Here is a 17,224-nt window from a genome sequence, read left to right on the forward strand (position 1 = left end):
CTTGTGTTGGCGATTCTTTCCCGCCACTCTTCAGAAAGGAAGTCGCCTCTTTCCAGCTAAAGGAAAACAAGAAGAGGACACAGATTATTCCTGGCCAGCCCAGGTCCAAAGCCTCTGCCCCAGTGTGGTAGGAGCCTACCCTGAAGCACTTTAAGGTCTTGTGCCTTCCAGGGAAAACAAAGTCAAAAGGATTACAATAAAGCATGAAAACAAACACCTTGTCCAGACAATCACTGGTTTTGATGGTCCAGATATGGGATCACGGAAGTAGATGTAAAATAAACTTTCAACACCAGGAAAGGATACTTCTCTTAAAGAGCCCACTGCAAAGTGGGAGCCAGGGGGTCAGTGACCACCCAATCCTTCTCCCCTCAGGGCCTCCCCAGGGCACCAGGGATGACTGGCATCTGTGACACACACTGTCAGTTGGGACATCTCTCACCAAGGTAAAAATAGCTTTGACATGAAGTAATGCTAAATATAATTGTCTCTGGCTGGCTTAAGTCTAAACACAAGAATACAATATTAGTTTCAACACTGTAGGCTTAAGTGTTTTAAATGTAAGTGTTTTAAATGTAAGAATGATTCCAATTAGTGCCTTATAAGTAATTGTTCCAAGGCAAAATTAAGCTTAGTGAGTCTGGGTCTCCAATCAATGTATCCCTGAAATGTCACCCCAAATAGAAGTTAAACCAAAGCATTATTTTTTGGCTGAAGTGATAAGACAGGGTTTCTGTCTTGAATTGTAATAGAATTTACATGACAAACTATCACTATATTAATTCTGTGTTCATTCTAAATTTTCTATATCAAAATATCAATAAGCCTGAGCATGATGAAATTAATTATAATGATTAAAGTTAGATATCATGAGATTTTACCTCACTCTACAAATTGGCAAAGATGATATTTTTAAATGGCAATATTCACTGTGAGAGGGGTTAAAGATAAGGACACTAGTACATTGTGGGTAGTTATAAAATTTCAGAAAGCAACTGGAATTATGCAAATAAAATGAATAAAATATCCATACCCTCTGGACCAGAGAAGATTCCATTACAGGACTTACCCAAGGAAACTATTTACAAGAAAGCTCCCAAATATACCAAAATATTTCAAGTGGCAGCTTTTGTGATAGCAAAGAATTAGAAAAAGAAACAAGTGGATGCCTACCTACAAGGGAAAGACAAAAGAAATATAAAGGAATATTGATGGTAAGGTAAGAAATGTAGATAAAAGAAGTATAGAAAGGTACATAAGAACTGAGAAGAATGAAGTTAGCACTGTAAAAGAAAACCAATATTGACTGCAAACAGAAAAACAACTTTTTTAAAAAGGTGAACCTATAAAAAGCTTAAAAAATAAAGCATAACTTGGGCGGCTAGGTGGCATAGTGGATAAAGCACTGGACCTGGAGTCAGGAGTACCTGGGCTCAAATCCGGTCAAGACACTTAATAATTACCTAGCTGTGTGGCCTTGGGCAACCCCGTTTGCCTTGCAAAAAATTAAAAATAAAAAAATTAAAAAAATAAAGCATAACTTAAATTAAAAACTATGAGAAGATGACCCACCCCCATCCCTTTCTTTTATGGGGATGGACGGTCCACAAGGATTGACACAATGCACGTTTTTGATATTTTCAATGTATTGATTTAGGTGTGTTGACTTTTTCCTCTATTAAAAAATTTGTATATATGTACATATTATATATTACTTATTATTCAGGACAAAACTCTGGAAGGAACAGGAAGAGGAAGGATACCAGAGAAATTATAACAACTTTTATATTTTACTATAAACATATAAAGAGAAATAAATCATTTGCAAGTCAAGGGCTGAAAATGGAGATAATCACATAAAGTAAGGATATAAAGCATGTATGTGTGCGTGTGTGTATGTGTGTATTTATACAGATAACATTATATATGCTACTGTGACCTAGGTAAAAAGATTCATGTATTCCAAAGCATATATTGCACCATGCTTAAATTCTCAGAAAAGAAAAAAGGCATGAATCAAATCTAAGAAACCTCTGTGAAATACACCTTCTTCACACTACCTCCCCTCCACCATTCATGAGCACCCAGAATTTCTGAATTGAAGTGGATGGATGGCATGGTGAGTAGGCACAAAGCATGGCATCAGAAGTTTGAAACTAGCCTTCAACATGTGTGGGTGTGTGATCCTTGCCGAATCTCAAGCCCCCTCTAGCCTTTGGATTCATAAATCTTTCAAACAAGAATAAATGAACTGGGGAAGCTGGGTGGTGCAGTGGATAAAGCACCGGCCCTGGAGTCAGGAGTACCTGGGTTCAAGTCTGGTCTCAGACACTTAATAATTACCTAGCTGTGTGGCCTTGGGCAAGCCACTTAACCCCATTTGCCTTGCCAAAAAAACTAAAAAAATAAAAATAAAAATAAAATAAAATAAATGGACCTATTTTCTGAATCTGTTGTAATAACCAAACAAAAATTTGTAAAGTGCTTAGCAAACCATAAAGAGTTATTTAGAGCAACTAGGTGGCAGAGTGGATAGACCACTGGCCTGACTTCAAATCTGGCCTCAGACACTTCCAAATGCTTTGCACAATGGTTAATTAAGCCCATTACCAGTTTTGCCAACAGCACATTAGCATGACTGTCTTTCCACAGATTTTACAATATTAATAAATTACATCTTCTGTATCCTCTGTGAATCTGCATGGTCTGTGTAACTCTTATTAGTGATCTGAAGCAATCTTTCTCCTTTGAAAAACTTGTTTCTTCATATCCAACTACAACCAATTATTACAGGGCAATTGGTGAAAAGAAGAAGAGATCAGTGTCACCATGACTTAACAACAATCCATACTACATTGCTCCTCAGAAGTGCTAAAATGGCTCAAACATCCTGCCATTTGAATTTATAGAGACTCACAAAAATGCCCGTTCCCTTTGAGATAAATAAAGGGGTTTCATGAGAGGCAAAGGATAAAGACATTTCTTCTACATCAATATATTTGTGGAGAGAGAATGCATATGTGAGGTTACATAGAAGAGAAACCTCAAACCTAAAGAAGAAGACAGAAAACAGCACAAGATGCCCAATGACAGCTGTGGGAAATTCTAGGAAAAAGGAACTGAAAAGCTGTCTAGAGTGACTACAGATTTGGGAAAAGTCTGCATTAACAGCTGTGATGACTGTGCTGGTTGGTTTTCCACTTGGGATCATAAAATATTCAAGGGGAAATAATTGTAGGGTAAAAGTAAAAGACAACAAAAATCCAAAGACAGCTTTGTCCTGGATCTTTTCCAGTAACAGTACGAGAGCAGTCCTTTTGCTATTTGACAGTATGTTGTTGCTTTAAATACACACACACACACACACACACACACACACACACACCCCAGAATACTTGGCTCAAAGAAAAAAAAAAGGCAGTTCTGCTTGACAAAGTACAGTTATTTTTAGAGCCCTGTTTAGTTTAAAAATAACTAGGGGCAAGAATCCAAGTCTCCCAAATGTGGCATCTTGTCCAAGCCACAGGGGATATTTGGAGGGTTTTTCAAACACACACACACAAAAACACCCATTTCCCGCCAAAACTGAATTCAAAAAAAAGTTGCCAGGAGAACCTCACATCCTATGTGCTCCCAACCGGGAAATACTTAAGTGTTAAGCAGAAAATATTCTAGCAACTGGTAAGAAATGGCCATGCTGCTAACAGCAGAGCCTTACTGTTGAAGGGGGTCCTGGAATCGCCAGCAGATTGCTGATATCCCAAAAGATGACTGCAGAGACACTGGATGTCAATGTATGCTGAGTGTAAAGTCCCAGATTTGGGGAAGAATCTGTACTAGGTTGGGAAAAGGAAACTCTCAAAAAAGTCCAAAGTTGAAAACCCAGCTTTCCTCTCTTCAACAATGCAATGTGCACGTATTCCATTTTGTAGCTACTTCCTAGTCGCCCAATCATGTTACTGATCAGCAAAACTCTGTCATCCATTTTTTACAGCAAGCAAAAAGTCACACTGGTCTCCCTAGCAAAACTAGTTCGGGGATGTTTTGGAAAACAAACTCTTGAGGATCATCAGGACCCAGGTCCTCACAGCTACAAATGTCAGGATTTGTTACAAGCCTTTGTCCAATCCTCCCAGAAGGGAGTCATACACCCCACCAAGTCACAGTGTGCAATAGAAACCAACACTCATATGACAGTTTGTACAGCACTTCATAGTATCATTCCTTTTTACCTTCCTAAAAACCTTGGAGAATATCCTTTTATTATCCTAAAGTGTTTTTTTTTTTTAAACAGACGAGGAAATCAAGGAATGCAGTGGTAAAGCTGACTTGTCCAGGGCCACACAATGAGTCAAATAGGTCAAAGCATTGCTGAGAAAAGCAGCCATTCATAACTGATCATCCAACAATATTGCTATTATTTGATATAATATCATTTTTCATTCCATTTGCTTATGCAAGTTTTTTACTAAAGGCATCTTGGCATCATTTCTTCCAACAGAAAAGCAATTCATATTCATCATATACCAAAATTTGTTCAGACATTCTCTGACTGATGAGCATCCCCCCCTCAATCTCCAGTTACCTATATGTAGATAGATGCATATATGGATATGGTAGTGACCTTGCTAGGTCAAAGGGTAAGCATGGTTTTATAGCCCTTTGGGCATAGTTCCAAATAGTTATACAGATTTGTTGAATCCTTTCAAAAGATCTATAACAGGGGCAGCTAGGTGGCGCAGTGGATAAAGCACTTAACCCCATTTGCCTTGAAAAAAAGAAAAAAACCAACACAAAAGATCTCTAATAGTGCATTAATGTCTCATTTTTCCTAAATTCCTTCCAACATTCCTCATTTTCTCTTTCCGTTTCATGGGCTACAATGGAAAAATAGGAGTTCATCTTTATCTAGCACCTGTTGGTTACCAGGCGCTGACCCCTACAACAACCATGGAAGGACATGTTCTTATAGCAATTTCACAAACAGAGACCAGGGGACGTCCCTAGGAACACAGGGTTTGCCAGTTCCAGAACTGGGGCTGCCCCCTGTCACTGGTTGTTAACTGTGTGAGGCAGCCTTCCCTCTCACATCAGACAGGAGACTGGGTCAGAGGGGAGCCCAAAGAAAGGTGTTTCTGCTGCACTCAAAGAAGGGATCTTAGTGGGTGGCTAGGTGGTGCAGTGGATAGAGCACCGGCCTTGGAGTCAGGAGTACCTGAGTTCTAATCCGATCTCAGACACTTAATAATCACCTACCTGTGTGGCCTTGGACAAGCCACTTAACCCCAATGCCTTGCAAAAAAATAAAAAAATAAAAAGACTCCAAAGTCCTGCCCTTTTCTTCCTTTCAAACAAAACCACCAGAAGGTTGGGAGGTGGTAATGAATGTGCCACAAGGGGGGGGGAATGGGATTAGAGAGAGAGAGGTTATCTGCCCTCTCAATTCTCTCAGGCCATCCCAGGCCATTCTCTTCATGTCTTCATTGACTTCTGGGTGAAATATTCTGACTCCACACTGACCCCTCTTGAACCCCCCACTCCCAGTACACTCAGCTAATTCTGGGCCTTGGATGGCTCCCACCATTTATTACCGTAAAACCTTCATTTGTGCTCCTGAACAAAGGTGGAGAAATGACCCACCTCTTCTGATGGGATCCACGGCAAACTCATGTTCTCCAACTTCCACTGGTCTTTCCTGGCACCAGGCAGTCCTACTGGACTTCCCTCATCAACCTACTCTCCACAGTCCTACTTCCAAACCTCCTCAACTTTCCTCAAACCTCCTCCCCATTTTCTTATAATTTTAGGGGGGAAAAAAAAACAACCTGTGGTCATTCCCTCCTTTCACTACAGTGCCTTCATTCCTGTCTCACAAGATAGGGTGACCACACCACTTTTCTACTTGTTGGAAGTAATCCACAGGATCTCTTCCAACATCATTCCCTACACACATGCCCAAGTCTCCTCAATCCTCAGAAAACCCTCCTTCAATCCTTCCACCCTCAAAGAATGATGACAGGCTATTGTCCATAACACATGTTGAAGCTGGTGGAGCCATGGACCACTGCAAGGCCTGGAGTAGGGAAGATTCATCACTCTGAGTTCCAATCTGTCCTCACACACTTACTAACTGTGTTAGCCTGGGCAAGTCCTCAGTATCCTCATCTGTAAAACGAACACAAGGAAATGACAAACCACTCCAGTACAATTGCTAAGAAAAGCCTAAACAGCATTCAAAAAGGATCAGACTCAACTGAATCTACAACCCATCATCCACATTTTCTCCAAACTGTCCCATCCTAATTCTAATGTCCCTTTCTGCTAATTATTTTCTGTTTATATTGTATAGCTTTCTTTCCATGTCTTCCTATTTGACTTCCATTTCCTTTTCCCACTTGTGTATACCTAACACAGGTTCTGTCAATAGCAGGTATATTTATTGAATGTTTATTGATCCACTGATCAGATTTATTTACATTCTCAATATAAGGCTATACAAAGCTCCAGATTTTGGCAGGCTTAGAAACTACTCAGTTGCTATGTAGTCGGGAAACGAACGTGGCATATAGCGAGTGCTTCCAATAAACATCCTAAAAAATATCCCATCTAAGTGGGTTACCAGAGAGTTGCCCTAGAAACAATGTGAATCCCAAGAGGAAAGTTACAGCTGAGAGATGATGAAATACCATCTGTCTGTAAAAATGGCAATGTACAAATTTTAGATTGGCTTTGGTAGCTGAATATGGGCATGAATTCCCAAAGAAAGGCTGTAATTACTTACACTCAAACAGTCCCCAGCTCAAACTCTCCCCAGGCATGTGGAGAATGCCAGGATCCACCCCCTTCTTTTTCCTCCTATATTTAAGTAGTTCTAAAAAGGTACCCATTGAAAAGAAAAAGGCAGAACATGTACAATGGAAACTAGGTCTGCATCAAGCATGCATATTGGATTATCAAATCCTTCAGAGGGAAATGGGAGTCTTAACAAAATGTAATGCTAATGTCCACAAGTTCAATAAGGAATTCAATGATAAAGTTTGCAGGTAATCAAGTCCATGGAAGGCAACTTGGCTTCAGTGGCCACAACAGGCTAGACACTAACTGGCTTCTCTGTCTGCTTCAATCCACTGAAGAAGGCAATGGGAACCACTGCAGTTCTTCTGAGGAGAAAACCTCATGTGAGGGGGCCAGGAGGAGAGAAACAAGAGTCTGGTTCTGACCTGAGGGTTAAAACAAAATGAATCAACTTGTCCAGTCCCCCAGAGAGTAGAAGCTGATCCTGGGTCCACAGGACCCTATCACAGATCCTGGTTCTGAGGAGCTGAGAACCACACAAAGAACCCCTGGAGCCTCTGGATACTCCAGGTCCTTTATAGCATCCGTGTCATGCCTGCTGCAGCCTTAGTCAGTTGGATTGTACATCAGCCACACAAATCAGCAGGATCACATTCAAACCATTTCCCCAAGGTAAGACCCCTGGGGCTCACAAGCTCCTTGAGGCTACTCAGCAGGAGTGGAGAGCCCCAAGCCTCTTGTTGGACACTGTGGCCAGCCAGCAGGGGGAGCACGATTCAAAGAAATTGCTATGGAGACTCTCCAAGACCCCATTTCATTTCCTTCTCCAGGTAATTTTGTAGATGAGGAAACTGGAGCAAAGAGGGCTCAGTGACTTGGTCAGGGCCACTTGGCTGGTAGATGCTGGAGGCCAGATTTAAACTGGGGTCCTCTGGACTCCAGATGGCACTCCCCACTGTGCACGGGCAGCAAGTGGAGACAGATCTCAAGGAAGCTTGTTTCTCTGTCCGAAGCACTGCCTAAGCCATGCTAACTACTGGGTGGACACTTCAGGAAGAACAGGAGACCCTGATAGAGAGGAGCTCGGTCACTATCTGGACGCCTGTATTCTCTGTGGTAGTTGTCAGGTCCCTGGTGGCTCATCTACCTATGCCTTTAAAAAAAGTAAAAGCAGGGGCGGCTAGGTAGAACAGTGGATAAAGCACCAGCCCTGGAGTCAGGAGTACCTGGGTTCTAACACGGCCTCAGACACTTAATAATTACCTACCTAGCTGTGTGGCCTTGGGCAAGCTACTTAACCCCATTTGCCATGCAAAAACCTAAAAAAAAAAAAAAAAAAGTAAAAGCAAACCCCATAGGACACTTCAACAAATGAAATCATCATGGTTTTCTTTGGGGAACAAGTATGTTTTTATTTCAATAACGGATTATTTTAGGGGGTTTTCCTTCCCTTTAAAATTCTTTAAAAGGGGAATTGGAGTGAGACACAGAGGGAAATTACTAAGACCAAGCTTCACACTGGCCTTGGCCAGTCTTTCTAATAATATTGGCTGCACCTTCTCTTAATCCCTTCACTTCACCAAAATACTTCTTGCATTCCATTTATACTTCAAAGTTCTCTGTTTCCATCACTCTTCTTCCAAGAACTATACTTCTAGGAAATCCACAGAATTCACATCTTACACACAATCAAAATCCTCATGAATCACCATCTGCAGACCTCTGGTAGAACACTCTCCTATACCTCCACTTTCTCAAAACTTTCAAATGCATGGATCCTATAACATAATGCCTTTTCTTCAAAAGACCCACACCAATCAGCTCCTTAACCTGCCCACTACCTAAGACTATACATTGTAGAGTTGAACTGATCTACGAGAGGGTGGGAAAGGAGAGAAGTGAGGAGGTCAAGGGACTTAAGGACAGATATGGATGAAGACTAGATTTGGGTCTGTAAGGCAGAGAGACCAACTGTACAGAATTCCCTGGACTTGGGAAAAGTGTCATTGAAAACTCATTACCGCTATGGTTCATGTAAATAAAACATGCATTCCCTCTTCTTTCTGAGAGGGAAACACCTTAAGGTGTTGATTTTTATTAGGCTCTTCTAAATCTTGTCATCCTTCCTCACTGTCCTACCCTAATCTTCTCAATCTTACATGCCATGCCTTCTGCCACTATCATCTTTCAATCCTTTCTAATATAGAATGGTTGTATTCTTTACCAAAGCTAACCACTCTACCTACACAAGCAATTTCATGGGAACTCAAAAGCTTACACAAAGATGAATGTTTGAAAACTAACTTTACATGTAATTGGAAAAAAATAAAAGTTAAATCAAAAACAAATAAAAAATAAGTAATTCCAATTCTATCTCATCGATAAGATTGTTCCCTCTTGTCATCCCTACATCTTTTTGCTCATTCTCTAGTTACTGGCTCCATCCCAAAAATGCTCAAAAACTCACTTCATCCTCCCTTTTGTCTTTTATATCTTCTAACCCTTCTGGCAAGACTCTTTGAGAAAAGCATATGTAATTGATGTCACTTATGCTCCCCCTCTTACTCTCTTCAGTACCAATAATCTGACTTCATCATTTCACTGAAACTACTATCAAAAGTTACCAGTGATAGGGGCGGCTAAGTGGTGCAGTGGGGATAGAGCACCGGCCTTGGAGTCAAGAGTACCTGAGTTCAAATACGGCCTCAAACACTTAATAATTACCTAGCTGTGTGACCTTGGGCAAGCCACTTAACCCCATGTGCCTTGCAAAAACAAAAAAAAAGTTACCAGTGCCATCCTCATTGCCAAATTCATTCTTTATTGATCTTGGCCTCTCTGAAGCCTGAGAGGTGTCTCAGAGCAACTGAGACTAATTTGCAGGATCTTCTCTCGAACAGACTATCCATCCCCTCCTTTATTCTCTCTATATATACTGCTTAGAGATTTCAGCAGAACCATGGACTTAATTATTATCTCTATCTGATGACTCTCAGATCAATCTATTCAGATGCCTGGGACCTCCAGTCAGGCTCCAATCTCCCTTCAACTATCTTTCAGACATCACAAAAGGTATATCTAGTAGACATTTTAAAGTCAAACATGTCCAAAACACATTAACTTTCACCCAAACTCTTACCCTATTCCAAAGCTCCTTATTTCTGTACAGGTGGATTCCCAGGCTCACAGTCCTAGTTCAAGTTATCTTCCCCTTCCCCCACCCACATCCAAATTGTCAATTTTACCCTTTGCCCTGACGTCCTCCAGCACTACTACACCCTAGGGCAGGTGGCTCTGCACCCAGGCCTCTCCCTACACCAGGCCATCCTCCATTCAGCTGCCAAACTAATTTTCCCAAAATGCTGGACTATGTCATTTCCCTACTCAATAAACTCCAGGGGCTTCCCTGGAGGATCAAATACAAAAAGTTTGCATTCGAAGCCCTTCCTAACCTTTAGCCACTACCACTACTCCCATGTTCTCTCAATTCCGGACATTTCCTTTGGCTACTGGTCAACTGGCACGCTCTCTATTCTCTACTTCCTTCATGTTTTAATCTCTGGGAAGACTTTCCCAGTCCCTTTTAATTCTAGTGTCTTCCCCCCACTAATTACTTCCTGTGTATCTTGTACTAAGCTTGTTTGTAAATATTAACTTCCTCAGTTAGCCTGTGAACTCATCCAGGGCAGGGCCTTGGCCCTTTGTCTTTGTTTACAGCCCCAATGCTTAGACACTGCCTGGTAAAAAGTAGGTACTTAATAAATGCTTACTGAACAAGTGACTAAGAAATGTAAAAACAAGTCATCAATAAAATTATATTTTAAAAATAAAATTTAATATTTTAATTTATAACCCCCTCGAAAAAATGGAATAAGAATTTAAAGTTTATTGTCTCCCCTGCCCCTGGAAACCTCTCCCCCTCCCAAAAAAAGACATACATTATCCAAATCAGTATAGTAACTTACTGTGTATTCTGCATGCTTCTTCCCATACCATTTCATCCATTTTCTGAATTCTCTATCCATTGTCTAAAAGGAGAAAAAAAGGAAATAGTTCAATATAAAACACTGCATTTCCAGGAAACAACTCCAATCAATATTTTTTAAAATTTGCATTTTTTATTAAAAAAAAAAAGGATTCGTCTTTCCCTCCTTATTAAAAAGGATTAGACTAAGATTGATTCTTTCAAATTTTAAAGGCTTAGAATTATTGAACAAAATGACAAAAAGGTTAAAAAAAATACTCAAGTAGCAAAATCTCTATTATGACCAATTCCTAAAAAGAAACCAGAAACCCAAACTTGGAGAAAAATTCTCCAACACTTCCACTCCCCCCCCACCAAATATTTCAAACCCTCCAATCCTAAAGTTCTCTTCACAAAGCATGTTCAAGACCCTGCCAATAAAGACAGTATCATAAGAAACTCTTCCTCCCACAACACATTTCATCTCTCTATGCAGAGGACTAAGCGAACTAAGCCCCTCGCAGCCTCTACTACTTTGCTTCCAAGTTGATGCCCCCAGCACCTACCAGACTGTCTCCAGAAGCCTTCCTATCCAGTCATCTCAACCATCTCTTCATTGTCAGATCTGAAACTTCTACTTGGATTTTACTAATCTCTCTGCTTAGAGCAAGAACACTGAGGACAGCCCCTTCTTCTCTAGGATACTTTCTCCAATAACCAGTTCTACCAAGGCTCTTCTATTAGATTTACAAGCTAGAAGTTGTCCCTGACTCGTTCCTCTTGCTCAACTCAATCAACTGGCATTGAAAGCCGGCTGTAGTTTCTCTTACCCCTTCAACCACCAGGATGGCACCCAGACATCTTTCTTGCTAATTCCTCCTGTCTCCTCTCTCCCTCTCTCTCTCTACACTGTTGTTTCTTAGAAACCCTGCTTCCCTTCAAGTCTTGGTTCAAGCACTACACGGATGACTATCATACTCAAGACATTCCCCCACCAGATCCCCTCCATCTCCAAAGTAGGGCTTTCTCTCTGTGCCGCAATCACCTGGGCCCAAGGATTAGCAATACTTGTTCACTGAGTGATAAAAGACTGCTAGGCAGGTTCTTTTGTTTTAAGGTTCAAATCCATGATTTCACAATCCGAACAAGTGAACCCAGATTTTATCTCTAGTCCCTGATCTCACTATCAACAAATCATGTGCCTTACAGAGGTAAGGCTTTCCCAATACACTTTTTCAGAAGAGTTCTTAAACAAAAGAATGGGAATCTTTTTTCTTTTTATACAAGGAGGCAGTCACAAGCATTTTACAGCTGAGTGCTTAGAGTACAGTCAAATTCAAGAAATCTATGACTTAAATTGATAAATGTACTATTAACAATGCTAATAAATCCAAGTCCCTCAAAACAAAAGCATATAAAAGAGAGGGAGAAATGAAAACAATTTTTGAAAAAGGCAATATTGTTCAGTTGTGTCTAATACATCATGACCCTCATGGACCAAACAGTCCATGGAATTTTCTTGGCAAAAACACCAGTGGTATGCCATCTCATCCAGTGGATTGAGTGAGGCGACCAGACTCCTACTCCTGAAGCATGAATCTTTATTTGGGCATTGCTGACTGACTCCAACCCAATCTCTAGTCACCTAAATGCCTCCTAGGATACAGAGGTTGAGTCACTTGCCCCAAAGTCACTCAGGAGTTGGTGTCTGAATCCAGACCTGAACTCAGCTTCATCATGCCTAGGGCTCTAGCCACTGAGCCATCTAGCTCCCTGAGAATTTCAGAAATTGAAGAGCTTGCATTATGAATAAGACTCAGGATAATTCTGATCTGATGACAAGCAGATGTGATTTGGGTAAAACAAAATCCTGTATCAGTCCAAAAACAAAACAAGAAGCCCCATCACAGATTTACAGTACAGAAGGAATTTTCCTCACCTCAGCATACTTTGCCGGGATGTCTGCTTTTTCCACACCATAATGATGTTTACAGTTTGTGGCTGCAGCCACTTGCAAAACAACCTGCCCCACTCCTTTGAAAAGAGAAAAATTTATAAGACAAAATTAAACTGTATAAATAAGAGAAAATTCACTGGGATTTCAGGAGACCCCCCCCCCCCACAATTCCTACAGCTTATCAGAGAGGGAAGAGCAATCAAAGAACCTTTGTGATCAACATGAAACCCTGTGAAAGCTGAAAAGACATTAGCAGACATTTTAAGTGGTAAAGGAATCTAATGACTACTAAGGCTATATTTCAACTGATTTCAAAATGCATAAAATATCAGGTAGTAAACCCCAGATTCAAAATACTCTTTAAATATAAAGAATAACTTAACTCGAAGAAATGTTCATCATCATGACTAGGTTCAGCCAAAATAATAAAAACAATGATACCCAAGTTTATTCACAGATTTAGTGCTACACCAAAATAGTAAGTGTATACACCAGAGCTAGATAAAGTAAATTTCATTTGAATTAATCCAGTTCTAGGCCCTCAAGAGAAATAATGGAAAAGGCAGGAATAGCCCTTTCAGAAATCAACAAAACCATTAGTCCAAGGGAACAGGGAGAAATAAAAAAGGAACAGAAAAACTGTCCTCAGGAACTCAGAGTCAGTTAAACCTCAAACTATCAAATCTGTTTGAGAACAATTCCCTGTTTGACAAGAGCTTCTCATTGGGAGCTAGAAATGGGTCAGGCAGAGATGAAGCTTGGACCCACAGTTTAGTCCATGATCCATATTACAGTTCAAATGGATACGCAACCAGACCATGAAATATCATACCATTAAAAAAAGAAAGAAAAAATGTGCAAAATGTGAATTATTCAACAGGGAAGAGAGACAATTTTTATTTCATAATATTGAAAAGCATTAGAACAAATAGAAGAAGTAATCAACTGAGGGCGGGGAAGATTCTTTGAAAATATAATTCAAAAAACAGTATGAAGACATGAATATATATATATAACCTCAGAAGGTTATCTCCTAAGACAGTCAACTGCAAAAATACATGCCAAACTGCTTTGGGAGATTAAAACCTCTGGAAGTACCATTAAACTAGAGAGAAAACAAAGCAGGGAAGGCTTACTAATAAACTGGATGACAAGGTAGAGTCCACAAAGATGAACAACTGGGTCATAGACAACTGAGAGAAATGCTTAACACCAAAAGCCAGTCAAAGGACAAGAATGAACAATTAACATTTTACATGAAAATGCCCTCCAAATTTACTAGTAAGACCTTAGATCAAAATAGCCCCAAGGATTCACACCTCACAACCAAGAAATTGCAGTGGTAAAGATGACAAAAGATGGGATGACAGGGTTGGGGGAAAAACCCAGTGAAGCTATGCCAGTTCAAACAAGGAGGAAGCATAAGCATTTGTGAGTGTGTAACAAAGAGGGACTGAAGCATCCATACCCAGAAATTCCACTGCTGGGATAACATCCCAAAGACACGGGGGGGGGGGGGGGGGGGGGGCCGCGTGGGCGTGGCAGGGGGGGGCACGACACACTCAAGATGTCCACAGCAGCCCATGTCAAGGCAGCAAAGAATTAGAAAACAAGAAAATGCTAGGGATGAAAGGAGAATAAGTAATGATAAATGAAGTAATGGGCAACTTCTTGGGTTTAGTTGGATTAAGTCTGACAAGGAATAGCTCTCAAAAAAGGAGAAAGGGGAGAATATATCCAGGGTGAAAATTCAGGCAATGTAAAAATCAAAGAATCTAAATTTTATGCTGTTCTTTTTGTGGTAGCAAGGATAAATAAAAAAATGTAAATGCTGATGGAATGGAAAATTACTGTGCTGGAAGAAAGAAACAATGAATGATGAAAACAAAAAGCATAACTTTTTCATGAACTAAAGCAGAATTATGTAAATAAAGACAGAAAAAAATTATAAACGACAATGACAAAATACATAGAAAGAACAATGGCATAATAAAAACTGAATGTTAAGAAATTCAAATGAGGGCATCTAGGTGGCACAGTAGATAGAGCACAGGCCCTAGAGTCAGGAGTACCTAAGTTCAAATCCGACCTCAGACATTTAATAATTACCAAGCTGTGTGGCCTTGGGCAAGTCACTTAACCCCACTGCCTTGCAATAAAGAAAAAAAAAAGAAAAAAAGAAATTGAAATGACTCCAAAGAAGACTTTTTCCTCCTTTTAAAGAAACTGGTGACCATGACTGTCATATACTGCATACAACTTTTCTGATTGAAAATTTTTTTAATGTTGACTTTGCTGGATATTTTCTTCCTTTCAAAATTCTTTATTATACGGAATGGCACACTAGAAGGAAGGTGAAATTAAGAAAAACAGTGGGGCGGTGGCTAGGTAGCACAGTGAATAGAGCACTGGCCTTGGAGTCAGGAGTACCTGGGTTCAAATCCGACCTCAGACACTTAATAATTACCTAGCCGTGTGGCCTTGAGCAAGCCACTTAACCCCATTGCCTTGAAAAAAATCTAAAAAATGTCAGAATACTTGACTTGAAGGTGACTTTCAAGCTATTGAATCAGAATCAGATTTGAAATGAATTCAGATTAGGGAGAGATTTTAAAGGCGGGAGGGGGAAGAACCATCATGCATGAGATCAAAACATATCAGAAAGCTGAAATATTTCCTAATGGCTTCAATAAGCAAGGTTATTGAGGTTTTACAACCCACTTGTTATTGGTTCATTTAAAAAAAAAGTTGTTGGGTCAAAGGCAATAGTTGGCTGCTCCTCAAACATCTCATCTGAATTAAGACTTAGGAATATTCTAAAAGAATTCATGCCAACTTTCTTCTTAAGCTTATAAGCCAAATTCTTTTTTGAAATAAGCCTCTGCATATCACTATATTTGAACTCAGGTACTCCTGACTCCAGGGCCGGTGCTCTATCCACTGTGCCACCTAGCTGCCCCAGAACTCTGAATAATTAATTCTATAGAAACAAATCCAGAAGTCAAATGAAGGGATGATGATTTCATCATCTTCCCTCTCTTCCCCTTCCAGGATCAGGCTTATGTGGCAGTTGCATGTGACTTGGAATCTAAATTTTTTTAAAGCATATATAAATTATACATACATTTAAGGCATTTTATATATTATATTATACATACATACAAAATGAAGAGAATGGAATACAAGATTTCCAGGGTCCCTTAGAACTCTATGATTCTCTTGACAGCTTAGGTGTCCAAAGTTTTCTAGCCCAATGGGGTATAAACTACATACTACCAACCAAAAACTGCCCCTTTCATTCATTGATTCATTGATTCATTCATTCATTCATTCATTCATTCATTCATTCATTCATACTTACCACTGCCCAAATCAACAAACAAATCATCCTCTGTCATTTTAATCTCATCAATCATTTGGGCAACTAAGTCGAATGAGGTTTCTCCATACACCTCTGGAGAAAAGGGCTCATAGTTGTTGAGTTTCTCTGGATCTGTGACAGAGTGGTTATATACTTGCTGTAAAATATGGCGAAGAAGCCCATTGGATGGCCGAGTGTTCAGTTTCATGGGCTGGGTTGTTCCTTTCCACTAAAAGGAATTGGGAGGGAAAAGAAATGACAAAAAAAAAATGACAAAAAATAGGGGCAAATCATCAAGTAATAATTCACATTCAAGTCTTTTTTTTTTTTAAAGAACTTGTATACTTAAATAGAATGGAATATGGGAAAAGATGCTCTCTCAATTTTGAATTGTACAGATAACCAGCCCCAACATCCGACAGCAGAATCAGTCAGAAATGGTTTTAAATCCTTCAAAAAGCCCCAATTACTTAACAATTTATGAGTTACAGAATCCCTCTATGCACTGGCCCTCAACTACCCAAGGACGAGACCTTGGAGGCCTTGAAGCGCAACCCACACTTATTTTAAAGACAAGGAACTGAGGTTAAGTATGATAATATATCCAATCAAGGTCCTCCAGAGCAATGGCAACAATGTAAACACCCACATAACTGACTCCTAATGCAGCACTCTCCAATGTGCCATATTTTTCCTACTACAAAAAAAAAATTTGATAAGAATTAGGGCTAAGGGGTTTTAGAGACTCTGTAGTCTTACAAAAAAGGGAAAATGAGACCATGAAAAGAGGAACTACATACCTAATAACAATCTGAAAACAAAGCAAGATTGAACCTCAAAATCACTATTTTTCCATTGCACATTAACTCTAAATAGAGCAGTTAATTAATTCTTATTTTAGCTTTCTTAAGGATAAAATCCTATTGGCCATTCATGAGAAATAACAATGATCGTGAATTTTTTGCCAGTATACTACCAAACGGCATGCTTTGGAATGTCTTTCAAAGATATTGTCCCATTTCAGATCTATTTTTCTAACTGATTCTCATTACCAACTTAAAAAAATTCACCTAATCTGTAACTACCAGTTATATGTCAAATATTTTATATTGATAAAATTAGTACAATCTAGGTACAATCTAGGAAG

At 39.7% G+C, this 17,224-nt stretch overlaps 1 protein-coding gene across 6 annotated transcripts in view; it reads right to left on the reverse strand.

Moving 5' to 3' along the window:
- The window catches only part of DOT1L (DOT1 like histone lysine methyltransferase), a 116,762-nt gene that overhangs the window by 49,610 nt on the left and 49,928 nt on the right, over window positions 1–17,224 (reverse strand). For all 6 annotated transcript variants that reach the window (XM_074204628.1, XM_074204632.1, XM_074204631.1 and 3 more), the window contains exons 5-8: window positions 16,078–16,306; window positions 12,699–12,793; window positions 10,761–10,823; window positions 1–56 (exon numbers count right to left, since the gene is read on the reverse strand). In XM_074204628.1, the coding sequence (XP_074060729.1) occupies window positions 1–56; window positions 10,761–10,823; window positions 12,699–12,793; window positions 16,078–16,306 (443 nt within the window). The remainder of the gene's footprint in view (window positions 57–10,760; window positions 10,824–12,698; window positions 12,794–16,077; window positions 16,307–17,224) is intronic.

This window comes from Macrotis lagotis, chromosome X (assembly GCF_037893015.1).
Source record: "Macrotis lagotis isolate mMagLag1 chromosome X, bilby.v1.9.chrom.fasta, whole genome shotgun sequence".
Taxonomy (NCBI): Eukaryota; Metazoa; Chordata; class Mammalia; order Peramelemorphia; family Peramelidae; genus Macrotis; species Macrotis lagotis.